Source organism: Bufo bufo, chromosome 4 (assembly GCF_905171765.1).
Source record: "Bufo bufo chromosome 4, aBufBuf1.1, whole genome shotgun sequence".
NCBI lineage: Eukaryota > Metazoa > Chordata > Amphibia > Anura > Bufonidae > Bufo > Bufo bufo.
The window spans coordinates 477,065,957-477,087,749 of NC_053392.1; the positions used below are offsets into that span (position 1 = coordinate 477,065,957).

The window sequence follows — 21,793 nt, forward strand, 5'->3', positions numbered from 1 at the left end:
ATCTTTTTTTTTTTTTTTTTTTTTTACAATGGAACTCTACGGTGAACATCTACTGTATGGCATCAGAGGCATTCTTTTAACGTATATGTTTTTTGTATTCGTTAAACGGATGAGAAAAAAGTGATGTGAACCCAGCCTAATAGTCGAATAAGGTACAGAGAAAAGATGGTGAAAATCCAAAGGCAATATTATGGGCTTTTTTTTTTATTGGTGGTGGGAAGTGGGGCAAGATAACAAGCAGCAAATTGTTAAAATATAGTCCCAGCTGAAAAATGTACGTTTTTGTTCTTTTTTTTTTTTTTTCAGGCTGCTGAAATGGCTCTGCGTTTAACAGGGGTGAATAGGTGGTGTGTGAGTGGAACTCCAGTACAGAGGGGCTTAGAAGGTAACATTGCTACGATACCCAGGACAAGGCAGCATTTCTAAAATGAGTCTAAGCTAAAAATTGCATTCCTTTCATCTCTGCATTCCCACCCGTTATACATACTTGAGTTGAAGACAAAAGTGAGGCAGTTTGTCTTGCTCTCCAACACTGGTTTATATAATGTATTGGTGACATGAGTTTCATAACATCATTGGTAAAATTTCGGGTTTGAGCCCTTGTGGTGATCACCAGACCACTGTAAGTCCTGAACCTACAGCTTCCCCGCAACAGCAACCTGGCGTTTCCCCTGCAGATGCTGTTGCAGTGGAAATGTAAGATGACATGGCGGCTACTGAAGCTCAAATCTGCCATATTACACATTTACCAGAATAGGAACCGAGCTGCTTGGCTCGTGGAAGAATGCTGAGCATCCCTAAAAAATCATATAGACCTTGGTGGTCTTCTTGAGACCACCTCATTAAAGGGAGCCTGTCAATGCGAAATTCACTGTTACACCAGGCACAATGGAGGAGATTTATCAAACTGGTGTAAAGTAGGACTGGCTTAGTTGCTTCTACCAACCAATCAGATTCCATGTTTAATTTTTCACAGCTCCTTTGGAAAATGAAATGTGGAATCTGGTTGCTATGGGCAACTAAGCCAGTTCTACTTTACACCAGTTTGATAAACCTCCCCCAATGTCTTGTAGGGCTAGCTCACCTGAATGCAATGCTACCATTCAATTAGTGATCCATTGCTTCATTCTGGAGAAAAAGTACTTTTCATCCAAATTCTAATAAGTCAAGTGCAGTAAGGGCGGACCCAAGCCTCTCTCGCTTGCTCCTCCTCCTCCCTCTGCAAGCCCCTCCCCCTCCTTCCTAATTGACAAGGCCAGGTCCCGGCAGAGTCATCTCCCCTGAATTTTCAGAATTTTAACTCCAATTGTAATCTCTTATATATGTGCAGAGAATGTGATCATTTGTCATAGGCGCTGTCTTTGCAATGCAAATTTAATGATATTGAGAAGAATAAAATGGGTACGTTTTTGTACTCACTTAGGGCTCATCCAGATGGCCGTAAGTGTTTTGCGGTCTGCAAAACACGGATACCGGCCGCGTGCATTCCGCACTTTGCGGACCGCACATGACCGGCCCTATAATAGAAATCCCTATTCTTGTCCGCGATTGCAGACAAGAATAGGACATGCTGTATCTTTTTTGCGGGCCGCTGAGCGGAACTACGGATGCGGACAGCACACGGTGTGCTGTCCGCATATTTTGCGGCCCCTGGGAAATTATTGGGTCCGCACCCGTTCAGAAAAATTGCAGACCCATACATATATACGTGTGAATGAGCCCTTATGCAGTTGCAGATAGGCTGGCGCTCTGAAAATAGCTTAAGGTCAGATCTAAACCCTCATCCGTTGTGTTTGGCCTTGCAGATTTATTTGGACTAGTGCTATTTCTTGGAGTGGATCCTTACTGGGTAAAACACTGGTGGGACCAGCTTCTTTACAGACCGTACTGCAGGAGGAATCCTCTTCCTTTATATCGTCTTATTGCCAAAATTATGTGGAGGTCCGCCAAAAAAGATGTTATTGATCAGGTATGTATTTTATATCTCTTTTTTTTTTTTTGTTTTGTCAAATAATATAAAAGCTGTCTAAAGAGTTCACACTTCTGTTATTTGTTCATGTATGTATGAGCCAAAACCAGATTTGGGTCAAAAACACAGAACAGGTGCGAATCCTTCCATTCTACCTGATCTCTGTGTAGGCTTCACTGCAGGTTTTGGCTCACACTAACTGATGGAAATAACTGAAGTGTGAACTCAGCCTATGTAGTGACCAGCACTGGGTGCGCAATATTTCCTATATCTGCTGCCTGTTACATATAGAATTAGGACATACGGTATCGAGACATTTAAAGGGGCCCACACACATGGGAATCTGTCTAACCATCTAATGTGATTGGGGTGGCCCCGACTCTCTCTCTTCACTGTAGATAGTAAGAGAAAGAAAATTAGGTATATTGGATTTCGGCATGTCCAATCTTTTGTTCTCATAGTAGGTAGAGCCGCCATCCTGAAATAAATCTAGCAAAACAGTTGGAGCAATGCATGGGGAGATCTGTGGATCCATGTGAGGTACAGGGCTGGTTCTAGCTTTGTTAGAAAGAGATTGTCATGAACTACATCAATCATTGCATAACCCCTTTAAAGGGAACCTGTCACCTCAAAAATGCATCTACACCCGCCAGCAGTACCTCATAGTAGCCCGCAGCCTGTTAATAATCATATGTTTCATCCTGTTGTCCGATGCTGCATAAGTTCAAAAACACAGTTTTTTTTTCTCCATCAGCGCTATATTGCCAGACAGTTTGAAGTCAAGAGGGCCCCCTAACCGTCCCCTCTTGCCTGAGAGTGACAGCCTGCAGTGCAGCCTCGATTCCCTAAGTTTCGCACATGCGCGGTGCGCTCTGTAGTAATGTGCGATCCCATCTCCTGCTGTCGCTGTTAGCCGGGTTTCAGCGGCGCAATACGGATGCACGAGACTTGTGGAATCGCGGCTGCACTGCAGGCTGTCACACTCAGGCAAGAGGGGACGGTTAGGGGGCGTGGTGACCTTGACTTGAGGCAAGGAGGCCGCTGCCCCCTTGGCTTCAAGCTGGCCGGCAATATAGCACTGGTGGAGAATAAAACTGCGTTTTTTTAACTTATGCAGCATCGGACAAGAGGATGAAACATATGATTATTATCAGACTGCGGGCTACTATAAGGTAATGCTGGCGGGTGTAGATGCATTTTTGAGGTGACAGGTTCCCTTTAAGCTTTGTGGCCACTTTAAAGGGGTTATCCTGGAAAACATAATGATGACTTATCCTCAGTATAGGTCATCATTATCGCATCGGCGGGGGTACAGATCCCGGCATCCCCACCGATCAGCTGTTTCAGGGAGTCTATGTGCTCACCGGAGCTCTGGTGAGCAATTCAGGGTCCTGGCAGCTTTCCAAGGACAGCGCTGTACATCGTATAGTGGCAGTGCTTGGTATTGCAGCACACTTGAATGTGGCTGAGCTGCTAGGGCATGTGACCAATATACAGTGATGTCAGTGGCCTAGGAAGAGGCTGCGCCGCTCAAGGCCTCTTCTACCAGTTGATCAGCGGGGTTCCCGGGTGTCTAACCCATGCAGATCTGATACTGATGACCTATTTTGAGGATAAGTCCAAAACATCTTTTCCTGGATAACCCTTTTATTGGAAATTGAACACTTACTACCAAGTTTCCTTACAGATTCAAGCTGATCGCTGGGGGACACTTTGTAATTAGCTTTTTGTTAGGGGACCATTCTAACAAGTAGGGTTTTTCCAAAGCAGAGTACTCTTTATAAAATTGAGCCTCTTTTTCTGATTAACATAGTTATACATAAACTGTGCAAACCACTGGATGCTTGGTCACTTTGGACATCAGGTGACTGCAGTTGCACTATTTACTTGTACTTTACATAGTTAGTAGGGGTGGGCGATATGGCCTAAAATCTATATTGCGATATAATTTGAATCATGTGCGATATGCGATATATATATTGCGATATATTATTTGATTGTATGTATACAAAAAAATGCAAATTAATAAACTTTGCAAGAAATTTTTAATATGTGTATTGTGTAACACATCTTTTTCCAAACAATGTAAAGATGAAGTGTTAGTAAAACACAAATTTCTTGAAAATAAAGTGCAAATTGCAAAATGTAAAATAATAAATAACATCACATTTCTTCCTCCTATCCTGATTACTTAGGCTCCCCTCCATCCATATCACTGTTTCTCCTTTCCGTTCTCCGGCTCGGTTGAGGAGCAGGAGAACGGAAAGGACGGATTTGGCACATAACTGACCGCTAACTGAGCGTAACAGAGCCTAAAGACCCCATAGACAATAATGGGGTCCGTTCCGTGTCCACTCAGAACATGATTTTTGGGCAGAGACAAAAGTAGTGCATGCAGGACTTTAGTCTCCGCTAAAAAATCATGTTCTGAGCGGACACGGAACGGACCCCATTATTGTCTATGGGGTCCTTAGGCTCCGTTACGCTCAGTTAGGTGTGTCCGTTATCTGCAGAATCCGTCCTTTCCGTTCTCCTGCTCCTTAATGGAGCTGGAGAATGGAAAGGAGAAACGGTGATGTGTGAACGAGCCCTTACTTATATTGCACAAAAATAAAAAGTTGCACATATTTGAACGAAAAAGCCTTCAAGTTCAACAGGCTTCTTAACGGTAAACTGTTAAAGGGAACTTGACACCTGTCATCAACTTTATGCTGCCCAAACTAACAGCAGCATAAAGTAGAGACAGGTGAGTTGATTTCATCAGTCTGCATAGTTTAAAAGTAAGTGGTTGCCCGAGAACCACCATCACATTAATTGCTGACTGGGCCTGGAAAAGAGTCCCGGCCACCTGAGAAGAGTCCTGGTTATTCATGAATTCCTGCTCTCCTGCCCACCTGCTGATGACTGACAGGCTTCTACCTAGTTTTCTCCCTTTCTGTCTAGGAGAGAACTGCCAATCATCAGCAGATGGGCGGGAGAGCAGGAGATTAGGAATAACCAGGACTCTTCTCAGGTAGATCTGACTCTTTTCAAGGCCTGGGCTGCAGTGATTATGATGCTGGTTCTCAGCAACCACTTACTTTTAGTTAATGAGAGACACACCGCTGAAATCAGAATTTTTGTCATTATTTTATGCTGCTGTCAGTGAGGTCAGCATAAAGGTGATGACAGGACAGGTTCCCTTTGAATATATAACAAATTGCAAACTTGCAAATCAATATCGAGTGCGACTGAACATCAACCTTGCGTGCCGTCACTACATTTAATATCTCCTTATTGGTCCAGAGGACCTGAGCGAGCGTTACTTTCGCACACTCACTGAATAGTTTTATTAAAATTCTACTTTATTGATATATCCTTTAAAATCACTTCGTGTTAGACAAGGAACTCAAAAATGTGATTAAAATTACTCAGGGAGGCCACGTCCCTTCCCTATAACCTGAACTCCCTGAGTAATTTTAATCACATTTTTGAGTTCCTTGTCTAACACGAAGTGATTTTAAAGGATATATCAATATCAATAAAGTAGAATTTCAATAAAACTATTCAGTGAGGGTGCGAAAGTAACGCTCAGGTCCTCTGGAGTCGCCAATAAGGAGATAATAAATACAGGAGTATATCGTTGCACGCCTCCTGAGGGGTCCTGTCATTACATAAAGCACTTCAGCCAAGGTTTTTCGCCAGGAACACAAGTTTGTCCACAGTCTCGGGCTTCAGTGCAGATCGGTGGCATGTTACTATATTGCCACTGGTGCTGAATGCCCTTTCTGAAGGGGCACTTGTGGCAGGAATGCAAAGATATTTCTTGGCTAGGCTTGCCACCCTGGGAAAATTAGCCTGGTGCAACCTCCACCACTCCAGTGGGTCAGCTTCTCCTTCTACATCCAGTGCCTGCAGGTAACTCTTAAGCTCAATTTTAATCGCTTCTCTGTCAGTGAGGGCAGCTGGGCCAGGCTGAGCAGATGCATTTTTTAAAAAGCTGCCCAGACTTCGTTTACTCCTCTTGGGTTCTCTCTGGGCTTCTCCAGCAGCTCCTGTGCTTGTGTGTGATGGTGATGATGACTCTGTGGCAGACACAGCTTGCGTCTCTAGCAGTGCCTGAATTTCTGCTGCTGCCTTTGTGAAGATGAACTCTCTTCGGTCATCTGCTATATATGATGATCTGAAGCGTGGGTCGACCAAGGAGGCCATATCCAGGAGGTCATCAGTTGCAACTTCCGAGTACTTCTCATTTAAATACTTGAGGATGGCTGTCTTCATGTCCTTCGTCAGTTCTGTGTCAATGTCGTCATCAGCTAGAGGAAGAACTGTGGTGTTTAGAAGGTGGAGCACAGGTTTGACAGTCGACACACTCACATACTCTTCTCCAGACAGAGCATCTGTAAACTCCAACAGGGGACTGAGGGTCTTGTTCATCGATTCTAACACATCAATGTCCTGCCAAGTTGGTACCAGGTGCCTGGTTTTCCGGTCTGCTTTCAGGACCTGTGATATGGCCTTCTCTTGTTCGAGCAGCCGCTGAATCATCTGCTGTCGAGACCCCCATCTTGTTGGTGTTTCAGTGATGAGGCGGTGAGGAGGCAGGTTTAGCTCAGCCTGGGCATTAGCCATTTCTCTCTTCCTTTTCCAAGCGTAAGAAAAGGCACTCACTATTTTCTTGCATTTGCCAATGGCATGTTCAACACGGGCGTCTTTCACACTTCTCTCTAAGGACAAAATTGGAAGATATCATTAGCACATCAACCCCAGTGCATAATGTAACTAGTCTAGGACTAAAAGAAACGTTTACCTACCTATGGCGAGGTGGAGCCTGTGACCAAAGCACTGCAGTCTTGTCCAGCCGTTAATTTCCACTGCTTTCACAATATTTGCGCCATTGTCGTTGGTTATGCAGACTTGTAACTCTTCTTTAAGTCCCCATGACTCGAGCGCTTCCTTCAATCCCTGAGATATCAGTTCACCCGTATGATCCTCGGGAAAATAAGATGTCTGTAGGCATCTGCTGCACAACTTCCACTCGTCATTGATGAAGTGGATTGTGAGACTAATGTAAGGCTCCATTGTGCGACTTGACCACAAGTCCGTAGTAGTTGCATAGTATTTTATGCTCCGGAGTTCGTTCTTTACTTGCTCACGGACTTTGTCATACAGTTTGGGCATTTCAGTTTGGCTAAAGTATTTGCGGCTAGGTACCTCGTAACGTGGATCGAGTGTCTTAATCATGTTCTGAAAGCCGCGTTTCTCCACTGTAAGAAACGGCACCATGTCCTTACACAGGTATAGGGTAATGGCATTTGTAATATCAATCCACCGCCGATTTTTTTTGTCATACGGAGTGCCTTTAGAAAATGCTTTCATAATATCGGTCTGCTGGTGGGCAGGGCCACCTTTTTTCTTTCCACTAGACTGACTGGCCGTTTGTGGAGGAGGGCGCAGTTTTTGGCTATCTTGGTATTCCAAAGGGTGCTTCATTTTGAGGTGATGAAACAAATTGGTTGTATTCCCTCTCTTTGCTATTATTGTCGCCCGGCAAACTTTGCAGATTATATTTTTCTGCTCCACATCAGACTTCTTAAACCCAAACCAGGTCCATATGACAGACGTCGCACCGGTCTTCTTTATGAGCACCTCCTCCTCTTCCTCCTCCCCACATGCTGTAAGCTCCTCCATGAAGTTGACCAAAACAGGCACAACTTAAGTTGATCTTGATGACATATAGGGCGCCTGCAGGAAACGATTATTTTAGCAATCGAGTACTCGTCTCTAATAAGACAAACCGTCTCTTAAACTATTGCTAACGTATTGCTAATTGCTTTTTAAAAACAATATTTTTATGTGGTAATAGTATAGCAAATCATCAGCCCCATGCCATTTGCTGTCAGTCAGCGTCAGACAGACCCATGGCATTTGCCAATTGCCATCATCAGACATGTCCCCCAGAGCCAGTGCCATCAGCCCCATGGCATTTGCCATCATCTATCAGACTGTGTGATGATGGCAAATGCCATGGGGCTAATCTGATGGCACTGGCTCACTGCTGGGGGACACATGTCTGATGGCAAATGCCACATGGGGCTTAACTGATGGCACTGGCTCACTGCTGGGTGACATGTCTGATGACGGCAAATGCCATGGGCATGGGGCTAATCTGATGGCACTGGCTGACTGCTGGGGACACATGTCTGATGGCAAATGCCACATGGGGCTAATCTGATGGCACTGGCTGACTGCTGGGGACACATGTCTGATGGCAAATGCCACATGGGGCTAATCTGATGGCACTGGCTGACTGCTGGGGACACATGTCTGATGGCAAATGCCACATGGGGCCATCAGACATGTGTCCCCCAGCAGTGAGCCAGTGCCATCAGATAATGTGGCATTTGCCATCATCAGACTTCATGTGTCTCCTCCCCTGCTATACATTCAGAGAGCATGGTCTCAGACTCTCAGTGCTATCATAAGATGATCACTGCATGACTGCAGCATCAGCCCCCATGGCCATCCATTCCTTATCCACTCCCCCCCCCCTCCGATCCTCCAGCGTCCCCCTCCCGATCCTCCAGCGTCCCCCTCCCGATCCTCCAGCGTCCCCCTCCCGATCCTCCAGCGGCCAGCGTCCCCATCCCGATCCTCCAGCAAGAGTCCCAGACAGTCCCCCTACAAGAGCGAGAGCAGCTGTTATAAAACTTACCTTTCCTGCAGGGTGCTCGGCAGCGGCTGGCTAATGGAGTCCGCGGGCGGTGTGGCGTCTTCTTCCAGCACTGGCGGGACCTCACTGACGTCACACACAGCGTCAGCAAAGCGGCCTGACGCTGTGCGCACGCCGGCCCTGGCCAGTACAGCGGTATTGCGGAGTCGGGAGGCCAAAAGAAGCTTCTGGGTAATGATTCAGGTGGTCATATCGCACTACGGCGATATAGGCGATATGGCAAAAATCCATATCGTGGCCCAAATTTATATCGCATATCGCCTATATCGCCTATACCGCCCACCCCTAATAGTTAGTAACTTGCGTGGCATCCCCCACTTTAGCCTAAAATGAAAAAATTTAAGGGGGTCATTTATTATTAGATATACGCCTATTTTTGGTGTATATCTGTCGCACATTAGGTTGTAAAGGGGAATTGCAGCCGAATCTGCGGCTTTTCCCTGCTCATGCCAGGTCTAAAAAAAAAAAGGCGAGGAAAGGGGCAGGACAGACGGCCCGTCTCATTTATAATTTTCTACGCTTGTTTTAAGTGTAGAAAATGATCTCAATCTTCGCCAACAAGGAAGCTGGGGTATATTTAGACCAATAGTGGATGCGCCTAAGTTATCTGAGGCCGGCATCATGCGCCAACGCAAGGGGTATTAATACTGGCATCTAAAACGCCAGTCTTAAAGGCTATGTACCCATTTGGGGACAATTTTTTTATTTTTATTATTGCATTGTACTTATTCTGAGCTAAAAATAATTTTTTTCAGTTGGTCTTTATTAAAATATGGATTTTTTTTTCTGTACATAGCTGAGATGCTGTAGTAGCAGCCTCTAGATTTTCTGTTTTTTTCCATCAGTTGGGGAGATGAGGGACTCCTTATCTCTGCTCTCTGAACTTATAAACACTCATTATAGCTCAGTTCTTATCTTACTAAGGCTTAAATAAGTGTTTATGACCTCTTAGTAGTTTAGAGATACTGTTTATTAGATGACCAGCACAAAATGAAAATACCAGTACCACAGTTATAAAAACAATCAACCGTTTGTGACAGAATGGCTCAATATTTTTAATAAAGGCCAATTGAAAATATGATTTTTAGCCAAAACTGCAGTCACAAAACCAAAATCTGAAGGTGTACATAGACTTCAATAAATCCTTTCAAAGTGATCTACGCTAGAACAGAGAGAAGTGGAATTGATTCCGTTTGCTTTCTTGCAGATTCAAATCCCAGAACAAACAGAAGATGTTCACTGGCTTCACTTCTCTCCAGTGGAGAGACACTTCTATCACCGGCAGCATGAAGTTTGTTGTCAGGATGCTCTAGCAAAGCTACGTAAGATCTCAGATTGGTCTCTGAAGCTTAGTAGCTTAGACAGACGGACTGTATCCTCCATCCTGTATCCTCTGCTGAGACTAAGACAGGCTTGTTGTCACCCGCAGGCTGTTCGTGGGGAATTCTTACCATTGCAAAAGAGGTAAATCACATACCCCTTCTTTTGTTTTTCCAAACTGAAAGTCAGATAGGCCTCATAAAGAAGATGGCTTAATGATATTTGCAATGCTCTCCCGCTTACACTCCTTTTCTGCTCACTGCAGGGACACCATAGACTCAATGGAAATATGCTTTCAGCAAGGGATTCCATTGAACGCAAGAGGTTCCCAAACTAGAGCTTATTTTTTCAACTCTGGCCCTACAAATGAATAGTATTTCCATCGTTTTTGATCTCTGTTCAGACTGTAACTTGCAGTGATAAACTGTGAACTCATGCAGCTAAGGGTACTTTCACACTAGCGGCAAGGAACTCCGGCAGGCTGTTTCGGCGGGTGAACATCCTGTCGGATCCGTGCTGCCGCTAGTGCACGCGTGCCCCCGGACTACCGCTCCGGCCCCATTGACTTGTCGTACTTTTATCCCGGCCGGCTCTCGGCATGTTTGCCGTGCTGCTGCCAGAACTCCGGCCCGCCCCCATTATAGTCAAGGGGCTGGAGTGGTAGTCCGGGGGCACGCGTGCACTAGCAACAGCACAGATCCAACAGGCTGTTCATCCGCCGGAACAGCCTGCCTGAGTTCCTTGCTGCTAGTGTGAAACTAGCCTAAGGCTACATTCATTTGTAATGTATGCTTGGAAACACCAACCTGCATGCTAAACATGTCCATAGGTTTGCTATGACCGAGGCCTCGTTTGACCAGTATGTCGCATAATGTGTGGAATAGCATAGTAGACTACAGTATTCCATGCAACAGTGTCTAGCAAGAGACTTTTTTTCCCTTCCCCCACGACAGCACCACAGAGAGAGAGGATCCGCCCCCAGGGACAAGAAACCTACAGAATAAAAAGGTGGAGCCTCTCTCCCACCTCAGTGGTTTTCTGTCCCTGGAGCAGGGAACCTGCAGTTTTCTTTCAGGTACCGCTAGTCTGCAAGTCCCAGAGGTTCTGTAGTACTAGTTGGTAACATACCTCCTGGGGTCTATCGCCCATAGGTTGGGCTGGCAGAACCCTAGGTGCCGGTGGAGGTCCGGGGCCTCTATCCGGTGCTTGCGGCTTGTGCGTGTGCCCCTCCAGGGGAGTAAGGCCACGTGACACTGGAGAGAGAAAAGGAAGCAGCACCAGGGGGTTGATGCCATCCTATACACGCGGCCTGATCGAGGCATTTTCCGGTGTGTGAATTCTGAGGGCAGAGCGGCTGAGTGCACTTCACAAGGACACTTCCATGTGACGCACTTCCAGTGGCGTGCATTCCACAAACGCGTCCGGTTTGGCTATCGCCCTCGATGCGCATGGCTTCCGGAGGAGGATCTCTTAAGAGAGCGCACGCCGGCAGGTCCGGTGAGGGTTCAGGACTACTGCCTCCTGTGAAGTTTATTTCTGCTCTCCTGTATGCGCCGGTACTTAAGCTCATGTTTGAAGACATTTGGGGTAAGTGCCCAGTTCTATTTACTGAATTGATGTTTGGTCACTTATTTATTTTTAGACAAGACCCAGAAAGGTTTTGGCAAAACGAAAAAACAAATAATGTGCGCTGTGTGGATGCCCTTTATCCTCCTCTTACACTAAAAGGCTGTGCCAGGAATGCATAGATAAAACGGTTTCGGAAGAATCCCCTTGTTTCCTATAGAATATAAGGTCGCTCATTAGGTCGGAGGTTTGATCTTCTTTAAAATCTTGTAAACGTCAGAAGAAATCCACAGAGGCTTGGTCATCAGAAGTGGATTCCATAGACGGTGATCAGGATCAGGAGACATTTATATCTACGGATTCCTCATCCTCTGGAGAGGACTTAGAAGAATCTTATTTCCGGTGGAAGATACGTACAAACTATCAAAGGCTATTCGTTCCACTTTAGAACTAGAGGATGTAAAAGATGGTAAGTCAATGGTTGATTCTGTATTTGAAGGGCTTCAAGAGAAGAAACGCAGATGTTTCTCTTTACATAAGAGCGTTATTGCCCTCATTAGTAAAGAATGGAAAAAACCAGATAAGAAAGTACTTAACCCTAGGAGTTTTAAGAGAAGATATCCATTTGAGGAAGAGGCCTCTTCTTCTTGGGATAAGGCACCAAAAATCGATGTTGCCATTTCCAAGATATCCAAGAATTCCTCCTTTCCATTCGAGGACATGGGATTTCTAAAAGATCAGTTGGATAAGAATATTGACTACTGCCTTAAAAGTACATGGGAGGCATCCACCTCCGCTTTTAGACCTAATGTAGCATCTACGGTTGCAGCCAGGTTCATGGTCATTTGGTTAGAGAGCTTGGAGAAACAGATTCGTGATAAATGTCCCAGAGAACAAATCTTAGCCTCTATCCCTAACTTACAGAAGGCAGCAGACTTTATGGCTGATACCTCTGTGGACTCTACAGGGAGTGTAGAATTATTAGGCAAGTTGTATTTTTGAGGATTCATTTTATTATTGAACAACAACCATGTTCTCAATGAACCCAAAAAACTCATTAATATCAAAGCTGAATATTTTTGGAAGTAGTTTTTAGTTTGTTTTTAGTTTTAGCTATTTTAGGGGGATATCTGTGTGTGCAGGTGACTATTACTGTGCATAATTATTAGGCAACTTAACAAAAAACAAATATATACCCATTTCAATTATTTATTTTTACCAGTGAAACCAATATAACATCTCAACATTCACAAATATACATTTCTGACATTCAAAAACAAAACAAAAACAAATCAGTGACGAATATAGCCACCTTTCTTTGCAAGGACACTCAAAAGCCTGCCATCCATGGATTCTGTCAGTGTTTTGATCTGTTCACCATCAACATTGCGTGCAGCAGCAACCACAGCCTCCCAGACACTGTTCAGAGAGGTGTACTGTTTTCCCTCCTTGTAAATCTCACATTTGATGATGGACCACAGGTTCTCAATGGGGTTCAGATCAGGTGAACAAGGAGGCCATGTCATTAGATTTTCTTCTTTTATACCCTTTCTTGCCAGCCACGCTGTGGAGTACTTGGACGCGTGTGATGGAGCATTGTCCTGCATGAAAATCATGTTTTTCTTGAAGGATGCAGACTTCTTCCTGTACCACTGCTTGAAGAAGGTGTCTTCCAGAAACTGGCAGTAGGACTGGGAGTTGAGCTTGACTCCATCCTCAACCCGAAAAGGCCCCACAAGCTCATCTTTGATGATACCAGCCCAAACCAGTACTCCACCTCCACCTTGCTGGCGTCTGAGTCGGACTGGAGCTCTCTGCCCTTTACCAATCCAGCCACGGGCCCATCCATCTGGCCCATCAAGACTCACTCTCATTTCATCAGTCCATAAAACCTTAGAAAAATCAGTCTTGAGATATTTCTTGGCCCAGTCTTGACTTTTCAGCTTGTGTGTCTTGTTCAGTGGTGGTCGTCTTTCAGCCTTTCTTACCTTAGCCATGTCTCTGAGTATTGCACACCTTGTGCTTTTGGGCACTCCAGTGATGTTGCAGCTCTGAAATATGGCCAAACTGGTGGCAAGTGGCATCTTGGCAGCTGCACGCTTGACTTTTCTCAGTTCATGGGCAGTTATTTTGCGCCTTGGTTTTTCCACACGCTTCTTGCGACCCTGTTGACTATTTTGAATGAAACGCTTGATTGTTCGATGATCACGCTTCAGAAGCTTTGCAATTTTAAGAGTGCTGCATCCCTCTGCAAGATATCTCACTATTTTTGACTTTTCTGAGCCTGTCAAGTCCTTCTTTTGACCCATTTTGCCAAAGGAAAGGAAGTTGCCTAATAATTATGCACATCTAATATAGGGTGTTGATGTCATTAGACCACACCCCTTCTCATTACAGAGATGCACATCACCTAATATGCTTAATTGGTAGTAGGCTTTCGAGCCTATACAGCTTGGAGTAAGACAACATGCATAAAGAGGATGATGTGGTCAAAATACTCATTTGCCTAATAATTCTGCACGCAGTGTAGTAGATAGTTAGCTCAGGCCTCCTCTCTTTCCTATTCAGCTCGGAGAGCTCTATGGTTAAAGAATTGGAGAGGAGGAGACCTGTCTTCCAAACAGCGATTATGTGGTATCCCTTGTCAGGGAGAATTCTTGTTTGGCCCAGAATTGGACTCCCTTTTAGGGTCCATTCACACGTCCGTAGAATGGGTCCGCATCCGTTCCGCAATTCTCTATGGGGCAGGAATGGATGTGGATAGCACACAGTGTGCTATCTGCATTTCCGGAGCGTGCCCCCGATCTTCCGGTCCGCAGCTCCGGAAAAAGATAGAACATGTCCTATTCTTGTTCTCAATTGCGGACAAGAATAGGCAGTTCTATTGGGGTGCCGGCCGGGTGTATTGCGGATCCGCAATACACTACGGATGTGTGAATGGACCCTTAGAGAAGGAAAAAAAGGAAATTTCCAGGTGTCTTTATCTTTACAGGTTTTACCTCCAATTCCTTCTCTAAATCTAGATGTCCCTTTCGTTCCTCAGGGTTCAGGAGGAGAAGTCGTGGTAGGGAAAAGAGCCAAAATTCCAGATCTAGGGGGTTTGGGAGCAAAGGTTTTTTGTTCGTAAATTCCTCCTCTCAACCTAAGAAACCATCCCAACAACAATGACGCCAGAAGTTCTGTGGGAGGGAGACTAAAGTTCTTCCTTTCCGCATGGGAAGAAGTGTGGGGGGGGGGGGGGGGGGGGCGCGGAGATGGGTTCAGAACCTAATAAAAGAAGGTTTAAAACTAGAATTTTGCTCATTCCGCCCTCAAAGATTCAAGATCATAAAACCTCAGGGGTCGTCATCGGGTCTATCAGCAATGGAAGTGGAGATTCTGGAATTAGAGGAGAAACAGGTTCTGATTCCAGTAACGGAACAAGGAAAGGGGTATTATTCTCCCCTCTTTCTAGTAAAGAAACTGGACAATACCTTTCACACTATTATAAACCTGAAACAATTAAACAGACACCTTGTTCTGAGAATATTCAAGATGGAAACTGTAAAATCCGCAATCCAATTACTGTACCCGGGTTGTTTCATGGCAGTCCTCGACCTGAAGGATGCATATTACCACGTCCCAATTCACCCCTCTCATCAACAATTTCTCAGAGTGGCCGTAATAGTCAGGGGTCTGATTCGTCATTTCCAATATCAGGCACTCACATTCCATCTTTCCATGGCCCCCAGAATATTCACAAAGATAATTTCAGAGGTGGCATCCTTCATAAGGAAAGAGGACATTTTATTCCTGCCATACCTAGATGATTTTCTGATCATTGCAAACTCTCAACAAAGTTGTATATCAGCAGTACAGAAGGTGTCAAAAATCTTAAAACAATTGGGGTGGATAATAAATCTGAAGAAGTCCCGAATGGAACCAAAGACTCACCAGCTATTCCTGGGTCTCCTCTTGGATTCTATAGCCCAGAGGGTATTTCTAACGGAAGAAAAGATCACACACATACAGACAAGGCTACAAATATTAAAAACATCAAAGTGTCTGTCCATTCGTATGGCCATGTCAGTATTGGGGTCCCTAACCTCTTGTATACCAGCAGTGGCTTTTGCTCAATTCCATACTCAAGCCTTACAGATGGAGATCCTTTTTACCCTAAAAAAAAACGGGGGAGCTCTTTGGAGTCAGAAATAAGGATCTCAAAGAAAACACTGAGAAGTCTGACATGGTGGGAGATGAAGTAAAGTTTAGATCAGGGAATCCCTTGGAATTTCGCCAGTCCAGTGGTGTTGACTACGGATGCCAGTCTCTTTGGATGGGGTCCCACTTTCTAGACCAGGGCATTCAAAGGAGATGGTCTCCGATGCAGAAGACGTTTTCCTCAAACAGAAAGGAATTACTGGCTTTGGAGAAAGCGATACCCCTAATTTATTTAGATCATATACGAATAATGTTGGACAATCAGGTGGCAGTTGCATATATAAATCATTAGGGAGGAACAAGATCTACGTCCCTCATGAGAGAAGCAACTGTTTCAGTATCTGGAAGGAAGGGTTAGTCACGTCTCCGCCCTCCATATAACCGGCAAAAAGAATGTCCAGGCGGATTTTCTAAGTCGACACCAGTTGAGACAGGGGGAGTGGTCACTAAATCAGAAAGTCTTAAAAATAGTGAGGTTATGAGGTCTTCCTTCCATTGATCTGTTTGCCACCAGAGCAAACAGGAAGGTGGACCGTTTTTGTTCTCTTAACCCGAAGGAATCCCCGTATGGGTTAGATGCTCTTCTCCGGAAGTGGAATTTCCCCTTTGGTTATGCTTTTCCTCCTTTCCAATTGATTCCACTGGTGCTCAAAAAGATCAGGAACGAGGGAGCGAGAATGATACTAATAGCCCCCTTCTGGCCAAGGAGAGCTTGGTTCTCTCCTAAAGACTATGTCGCTATCAGACCCTTGGATATTTCCGGAGACTCCAGATCTTCTTGAACAGGGACCAGTGTGTTATCCAGACGTCAGGGGTTTGCATCTAACGGCCTGGAATTTGAAAGGGCCCTATTGACTACACGGGTTTTCTGAAGCCCTAGTGTCCACCTTGTTAAAAAGTAGAAAGGCGGTAACTGTGTAAATTTATGCTAGGGTTTGGAGAAAATACCTTGAATTTTTAGGGGTCAGGTCAGGTTCTGTACCATCGGAAACTTCTGTTTTCCAAGTCCTGGAATTTCTGCAGAAAGGGCTGACAAGGGGACTAGCTAAAAGCACTCTAAAAGTTCAGGTATCTGCTCTCTCTGCCCTTTTTCATAGAAACTTTGCCTCTAACCCATGGGTGGAAAGGTTCTTTAAAGCAGTGGACAGAATTCTACCGGTAAAATCTCCCATTATGGGCCCGTGGGATTTAAACTTAGTTCAGAATGTTTTGACCCATCAACCATTTGAACCATTGTCTTCCTGTTCTGTAAAACTCCTTACTTTCAAGCTAGTTTTATTAATAGCTTTAACCTCCGTCAGAAGGATCAGCGAGATCCGGGCTATATCTATAAACCCCCCTTTTATGTCAATTGCTGATGATAGGGTGGTCCTGAAACCAGATCCTGCCTTTTTGCCAAAGGTCCCATCAAGGGCTAATAGACTTCAGGAAATTGTTCTTCCAACCTTTTTTTCTGATCCTAAGACTCAAGAGGATCGTAGGTTACACTGTCTAGACATTAGGAGATGCCTTTTGCATTACCTAGATGTAACTAAGGATTGGGGGGAATCCTCTTCTCTTTTTGTTCTTTTTTCAGGGAGGAACAAGGGAAAGGTAGCCTCAAAAGGTTCTCTAGCTAGATGGATTAAATCAGTCATTTCCCTAGCTTATTCCTTGTCTGGTAGTCCTCCTCCAAGCTCTCTTAAGGCACATTCCACTAGGGCTGTCTCCACATCTTGGGCTGAAAGATCTAATGTCTTCATTAAACAAATCTGCAAGGCTGCCATGTGGTCCTCTCCTTCAACTGTCTACAAGCACTATCGTCTCCAACTGAATTCTTCCTCTGATCTTCTGTTTTGTACCAGGGTTCTTCAAGTGGTGGCCCCCCTGTAAGGAAGGGGTGTTCTCTGTATTCTCTCTCTGTGGTGCTGTCGTGGGGGAAGGGAAAAATTAGGATTACGCTTAACGGTAATCAGATTTTCCAGACCCCCATGACAGCACCCTTCCTTATTCCCTCCCTTTTCCCATGGTTTCATGGTTCCTTCTTTCTCATGCACTGGGTGTAGCAAAAAAATAAATATATATATATATATATATATATATATATATATATATATATATATATTGGATAAACTAACTTGGGTTGGAGTCACTCTCACGCTCTGTAAACCACTGAGGTGGGAGAGAGGCTCCACCTTTTTATTCTGCAGGTTTCCTGTCCCTGGGGGCGGATCATCTCTCTCTGTGGTGCTGTCGTGGGGTCTGGAAAATCCGATTACTGGTAAGTGTAATCATCATTTTTGTTAATCTGTGGCTGTCCTTGGCTATCTCCATCAGTCACATTGACTGTGAGAGAAGCGGCATTGCTCATGCTCAGCCACTGCTCCATTGAAACGGGAGGCAAGGGACCCCCGTTCTTGTGATTTGTCGGAGTCCCAGCGGTGTGACCCTCACTTATCCTATTGAAGTATCTACTTAATACATAATTTCCTTTGCAGCACAATGACAATGGAAGAACTTCTGACTTCTCTCCAGAAAAAGTGTCGCACGGAGTGTGAAGAGGCTCATCGCCAGCTTGTCTGTGCTTTTAATGGTTTAGCCGGAATCCACATCATTAAAGGTGATATATTGGAAAAGCTCAGAAATAGATTTTTTTCTTCTCATTACAGTGTAATTATTGGGCCCTGCTGATGACTTATAGGGTAAACAACCGGGTAAGGGCTCATTCCGACGGCCGTGTGAATGAGTCCGCCTCTGTTCCGCAATTTTGCGGAACTAGTGCAGACCTATTAATTTCAATGGGACCGCAAAAGATGCAGGCAGCACACCGTGTGCTGTCCGCATTCGTGGCTCCGTTCCGCGGCTCCGCAGAAGATATAGAACATGTCCTATTCTTGTCCGCCATCGCGGAATAGAATAGGCATTTTCGATTATGGTTGCGGCCATGTGTGGTCGGCAAATTGCGGAACGCACACGGCCGGTATCTGTGTTTTGCAGATCCGCAAAGCACTACGGCCGTCTAAATGGGCCTTAATTTGTAGTTTTTACAAATCATGAATTATATGCAGCTTCAATACAATATTTAGTAGCGGTGGGAAAAATGTTCAAACAGTTTATCTAGGTAGATCATACTATATAGTAAATTCATCAGTGACATATAGCAATGTGAGGGCCCATTCACACGACCGTAGCCTGTTTTGCGGTTCGCAGATTGCGGATAATGGTTGTGATAATGATAATGGTTGTGTGCGTTCTGCATTTTGTGGAATGGAACGTCTTTGGGGATGTTTTTAGCTAATTAAAGGAATCTTAAATGTTCCCCTTGTCCCCTTGTCGAAGGAGCGTGTGGCTGCACGAGGCATCATGTTTGTATAAGACAGTGACAACAAGTAAAGTGAACTATGCTTTATGTATTTTTCTGCAGGTGAGTACCCTATGGCTGCCGAATTGTACAGGGACGTTTTAAGGTCCTCCGAAGAACAAAAAGAAAAACTAAAGACTGATTCTTTACAAGTATGTATGCCCAAAATTCCATTCTAATGTGATATCATTGATGACCATCCCATTCTGGTGTGATATACTGTCTAATATGCAGTATTGTTGATTGCTTCATATTGTTCTGTTTCTGGGCGCATAGTGACGTTATTTCTCATGGCATTTTGAGATGGGGTGGAAAATCTGTAAATCAGAGCTTCAAAATTTCTGCTCATCTTTGACCAAAAGGTTTGTTGCCCAAGTATGTTGAAATATAAGTGGCTATTATATTCGTGGAGCCTGCATTTTGAATGCTATGTTTCCTGGTTTTCTATTTACAGCAAGCAGGCCAGTAGCTTTTACATCAATAATAGTGCAACCTACAGTGCTCTTTTTGACGTAAAAATTACCAAAACCCCAAAATTGTAACTTAATGGGGTTCATCAGGTTTGATTTTTTTTTGAAACCGATTCAGCAAAGCTATAATGGCTTTGTTATGAATGGAAACAATGACACCAATGTGAACCGACCCTTTAAATGGTTGTCTCATCTCAGACAATAGGGGCATATCTCTAGGATATGCCCCCATTGTCTTATAGGTGTGGGTCCCACCGCTGTGACCCGTACCTATATCGGGAACGGAGCCCAGAAAATTGGTGGCTGGAGGACTCTGGTCCAGCCACCACCAAGCGCTCCCCCCATAGAAGTGAATGGGAGCGCACCGCCCATGACCGGCCACCGCTCCCATTCACTTCTATGGGCCTGACCCCATAGAAAATGAATAGAGGGCGAATGCGCAGTGTGCCCTCCACCACTTTCGGGGCTCCATTCTTGATATAGGTGCAGGTTCCAGTGGTGGGACCCGCACCAATCAGACAATGAAGGCATATCCTAGCGATATGATCCCATTGTCTGAGATGAGAATAACCCTTTAATGAATCAGTAGGAACCAGGGGCATCACTTTCTGGCTAAAGATCTGGAATTGGAAATTGTATCATTTTTTATGAGAAAAATTCAAAGCATGCCTTGCTTTTCTTCCCATTGAAATACTGACACCATGACAGAAACTGTTGGGCTCCATTGATGTCCATCATAGAATGGATCCAGCACTCCCTTATTATTTCTGTGACAGAGCAAAAAAATGAAGATTGTAATGTAAATGGGAACCAATCGTATTGTCGGATTGAACCTGTCTCGAAAATATCTACAATCCTGTGTGTAATAACTATACCATATTTCTTTTATCTTTTCTACTTTTCTGGCCCACAATGTAAAAGTCATATGCCTTGCTTCCTTTCCGTTAGAAACACAACATTTCAACGCCCTATTTGAGGCTCCAGATGCCAAATGAAATTATAGCTACCCTACTTATTATTATGTTTGCTCCAACTCATTTCTTAATGTGTTATGATTACGTGAAAATGTACTTGTTAAAATTAAATACGAGCAGGCCCAAGGTTGATAAGTCACTGCTGCCTTTAATTACATTTTTAATTTTAGTTACATTTTATTTCTCGCTTTAAAATATGCCTCAAAATATATTTCTCAAACTCGAGCGAGGATTTAAAATGAGTTCACCCTCCAGATAAAACACTGTCATGACCCAACAAGCCATGGTCCCTTGTGACATGATAAAGAGGCAGACCTTGTGACTTCTGTGTGGCCCTTGGATAGAGGTAGCTGGTCCTGATTGGTCTCTTTCTCTTTGCTAATGGATAGCAAGACCTCTACAGGACTCTCCTCACCCCATTCTTTGCAATCAATACTGTTCCTCTCGGGAGTAAAGAGTCTCGAGGGAGAGACCTTCTGTCCTGGGTGGCCAGTTTAGATTTTTCCCATCTCTGTCAATCAACATAGCTGGGCTCTTGTCCATATGGCTGTGTTTGATACTGCAGCCCATGACCAAGTTTACCTTATTCCCTTGAATGTTCAGACACGGCCACATGGACGGAATTCGGTAAGGTCAATTTTTCATAGAACATTAAAGAATAACTCATTATATGATTTCCAATGTCTGTTCATTTTGTTTCTTTACTAGAGACTACACTCCACACACAACCTGCTTGAATTGCTTTCTGCAAAGCATCCTGGGATCCCACCTACCTTGCGTGATGACAAGCTGGAAGAAGAGGTGAATGCTTTTTTATATTGCAGTGTGTTATGCGCTCCTATTATCTGGGGAGTAGTATTCTTGTACACTTTTGCCCCGCCTATCCCACATGTGACCTCAATTAGGTGGTATATATAGCTGTACTTGCTCCTCCTCTCATTGGTTGCTTGATGCACATAGAGGTGACTAGGAGCTACACACTACATGTATATGTGCAGGGTTTGCTCTCCTGAATGTAGATGCCCAATTGCATAGGTCGGTTTAGAGTAGTGCCTGCCTGACTGAGACTACCTTGGCGCTGGTAGGCGGGCACAGATGTGCTTTAATCAAAATATATTGTCTGAGAGTCTCCGATTTTATCATATCAGAGTGAGGTGTTCGTCCATATATAATGTTTGCATCTATTGTGTTAGTGCATTATTTTCCGTGATTTTGTGTTATGCTGTCTATATTTTGCTATAG

General features: G+C 44.4%; 1 protein-coding gene across 1 annotated transcript in view; it reads left to right on the forward strand.

Annotated features, from left to right (window-relative positions):
• SHPRH (SNF2 histone linker PHD RING helicase) overlaps positions 1 to 21,793 on the forward strand; it is a 126,160-nt gene that overhangs the window by 64,517 nt on the left and 39,850 nt on the right. Inside the window, exons 11-16 of the mRNA XM_040429507.1 lie at positions 307 to 385; positions 1,806 to 1,969; positions 9,889 to 10,145; positions 18,245 to 18,366; positions 19,171 to 19,259; positions 21,260 to 21,352. Coding sequence (XP_040285441.1) covers positions 307 to 385; positions 1,806 to 1,969; positions 9,889 to 10,145; positions 18,245 to 18,366; positions 19,171 to 19,259; positions 21,260 to 21,352 — 804 coding nt within the window. The remainder of the gene's footprint in view (positions 1 to 306; positions 386 to 1,805; positions 1,970 to 9,888; positions 10,146 to 18,244; positions 18,367 to 19,170; positions 19,260 to 21,259; positions 21,353 to 21,793) is intronic.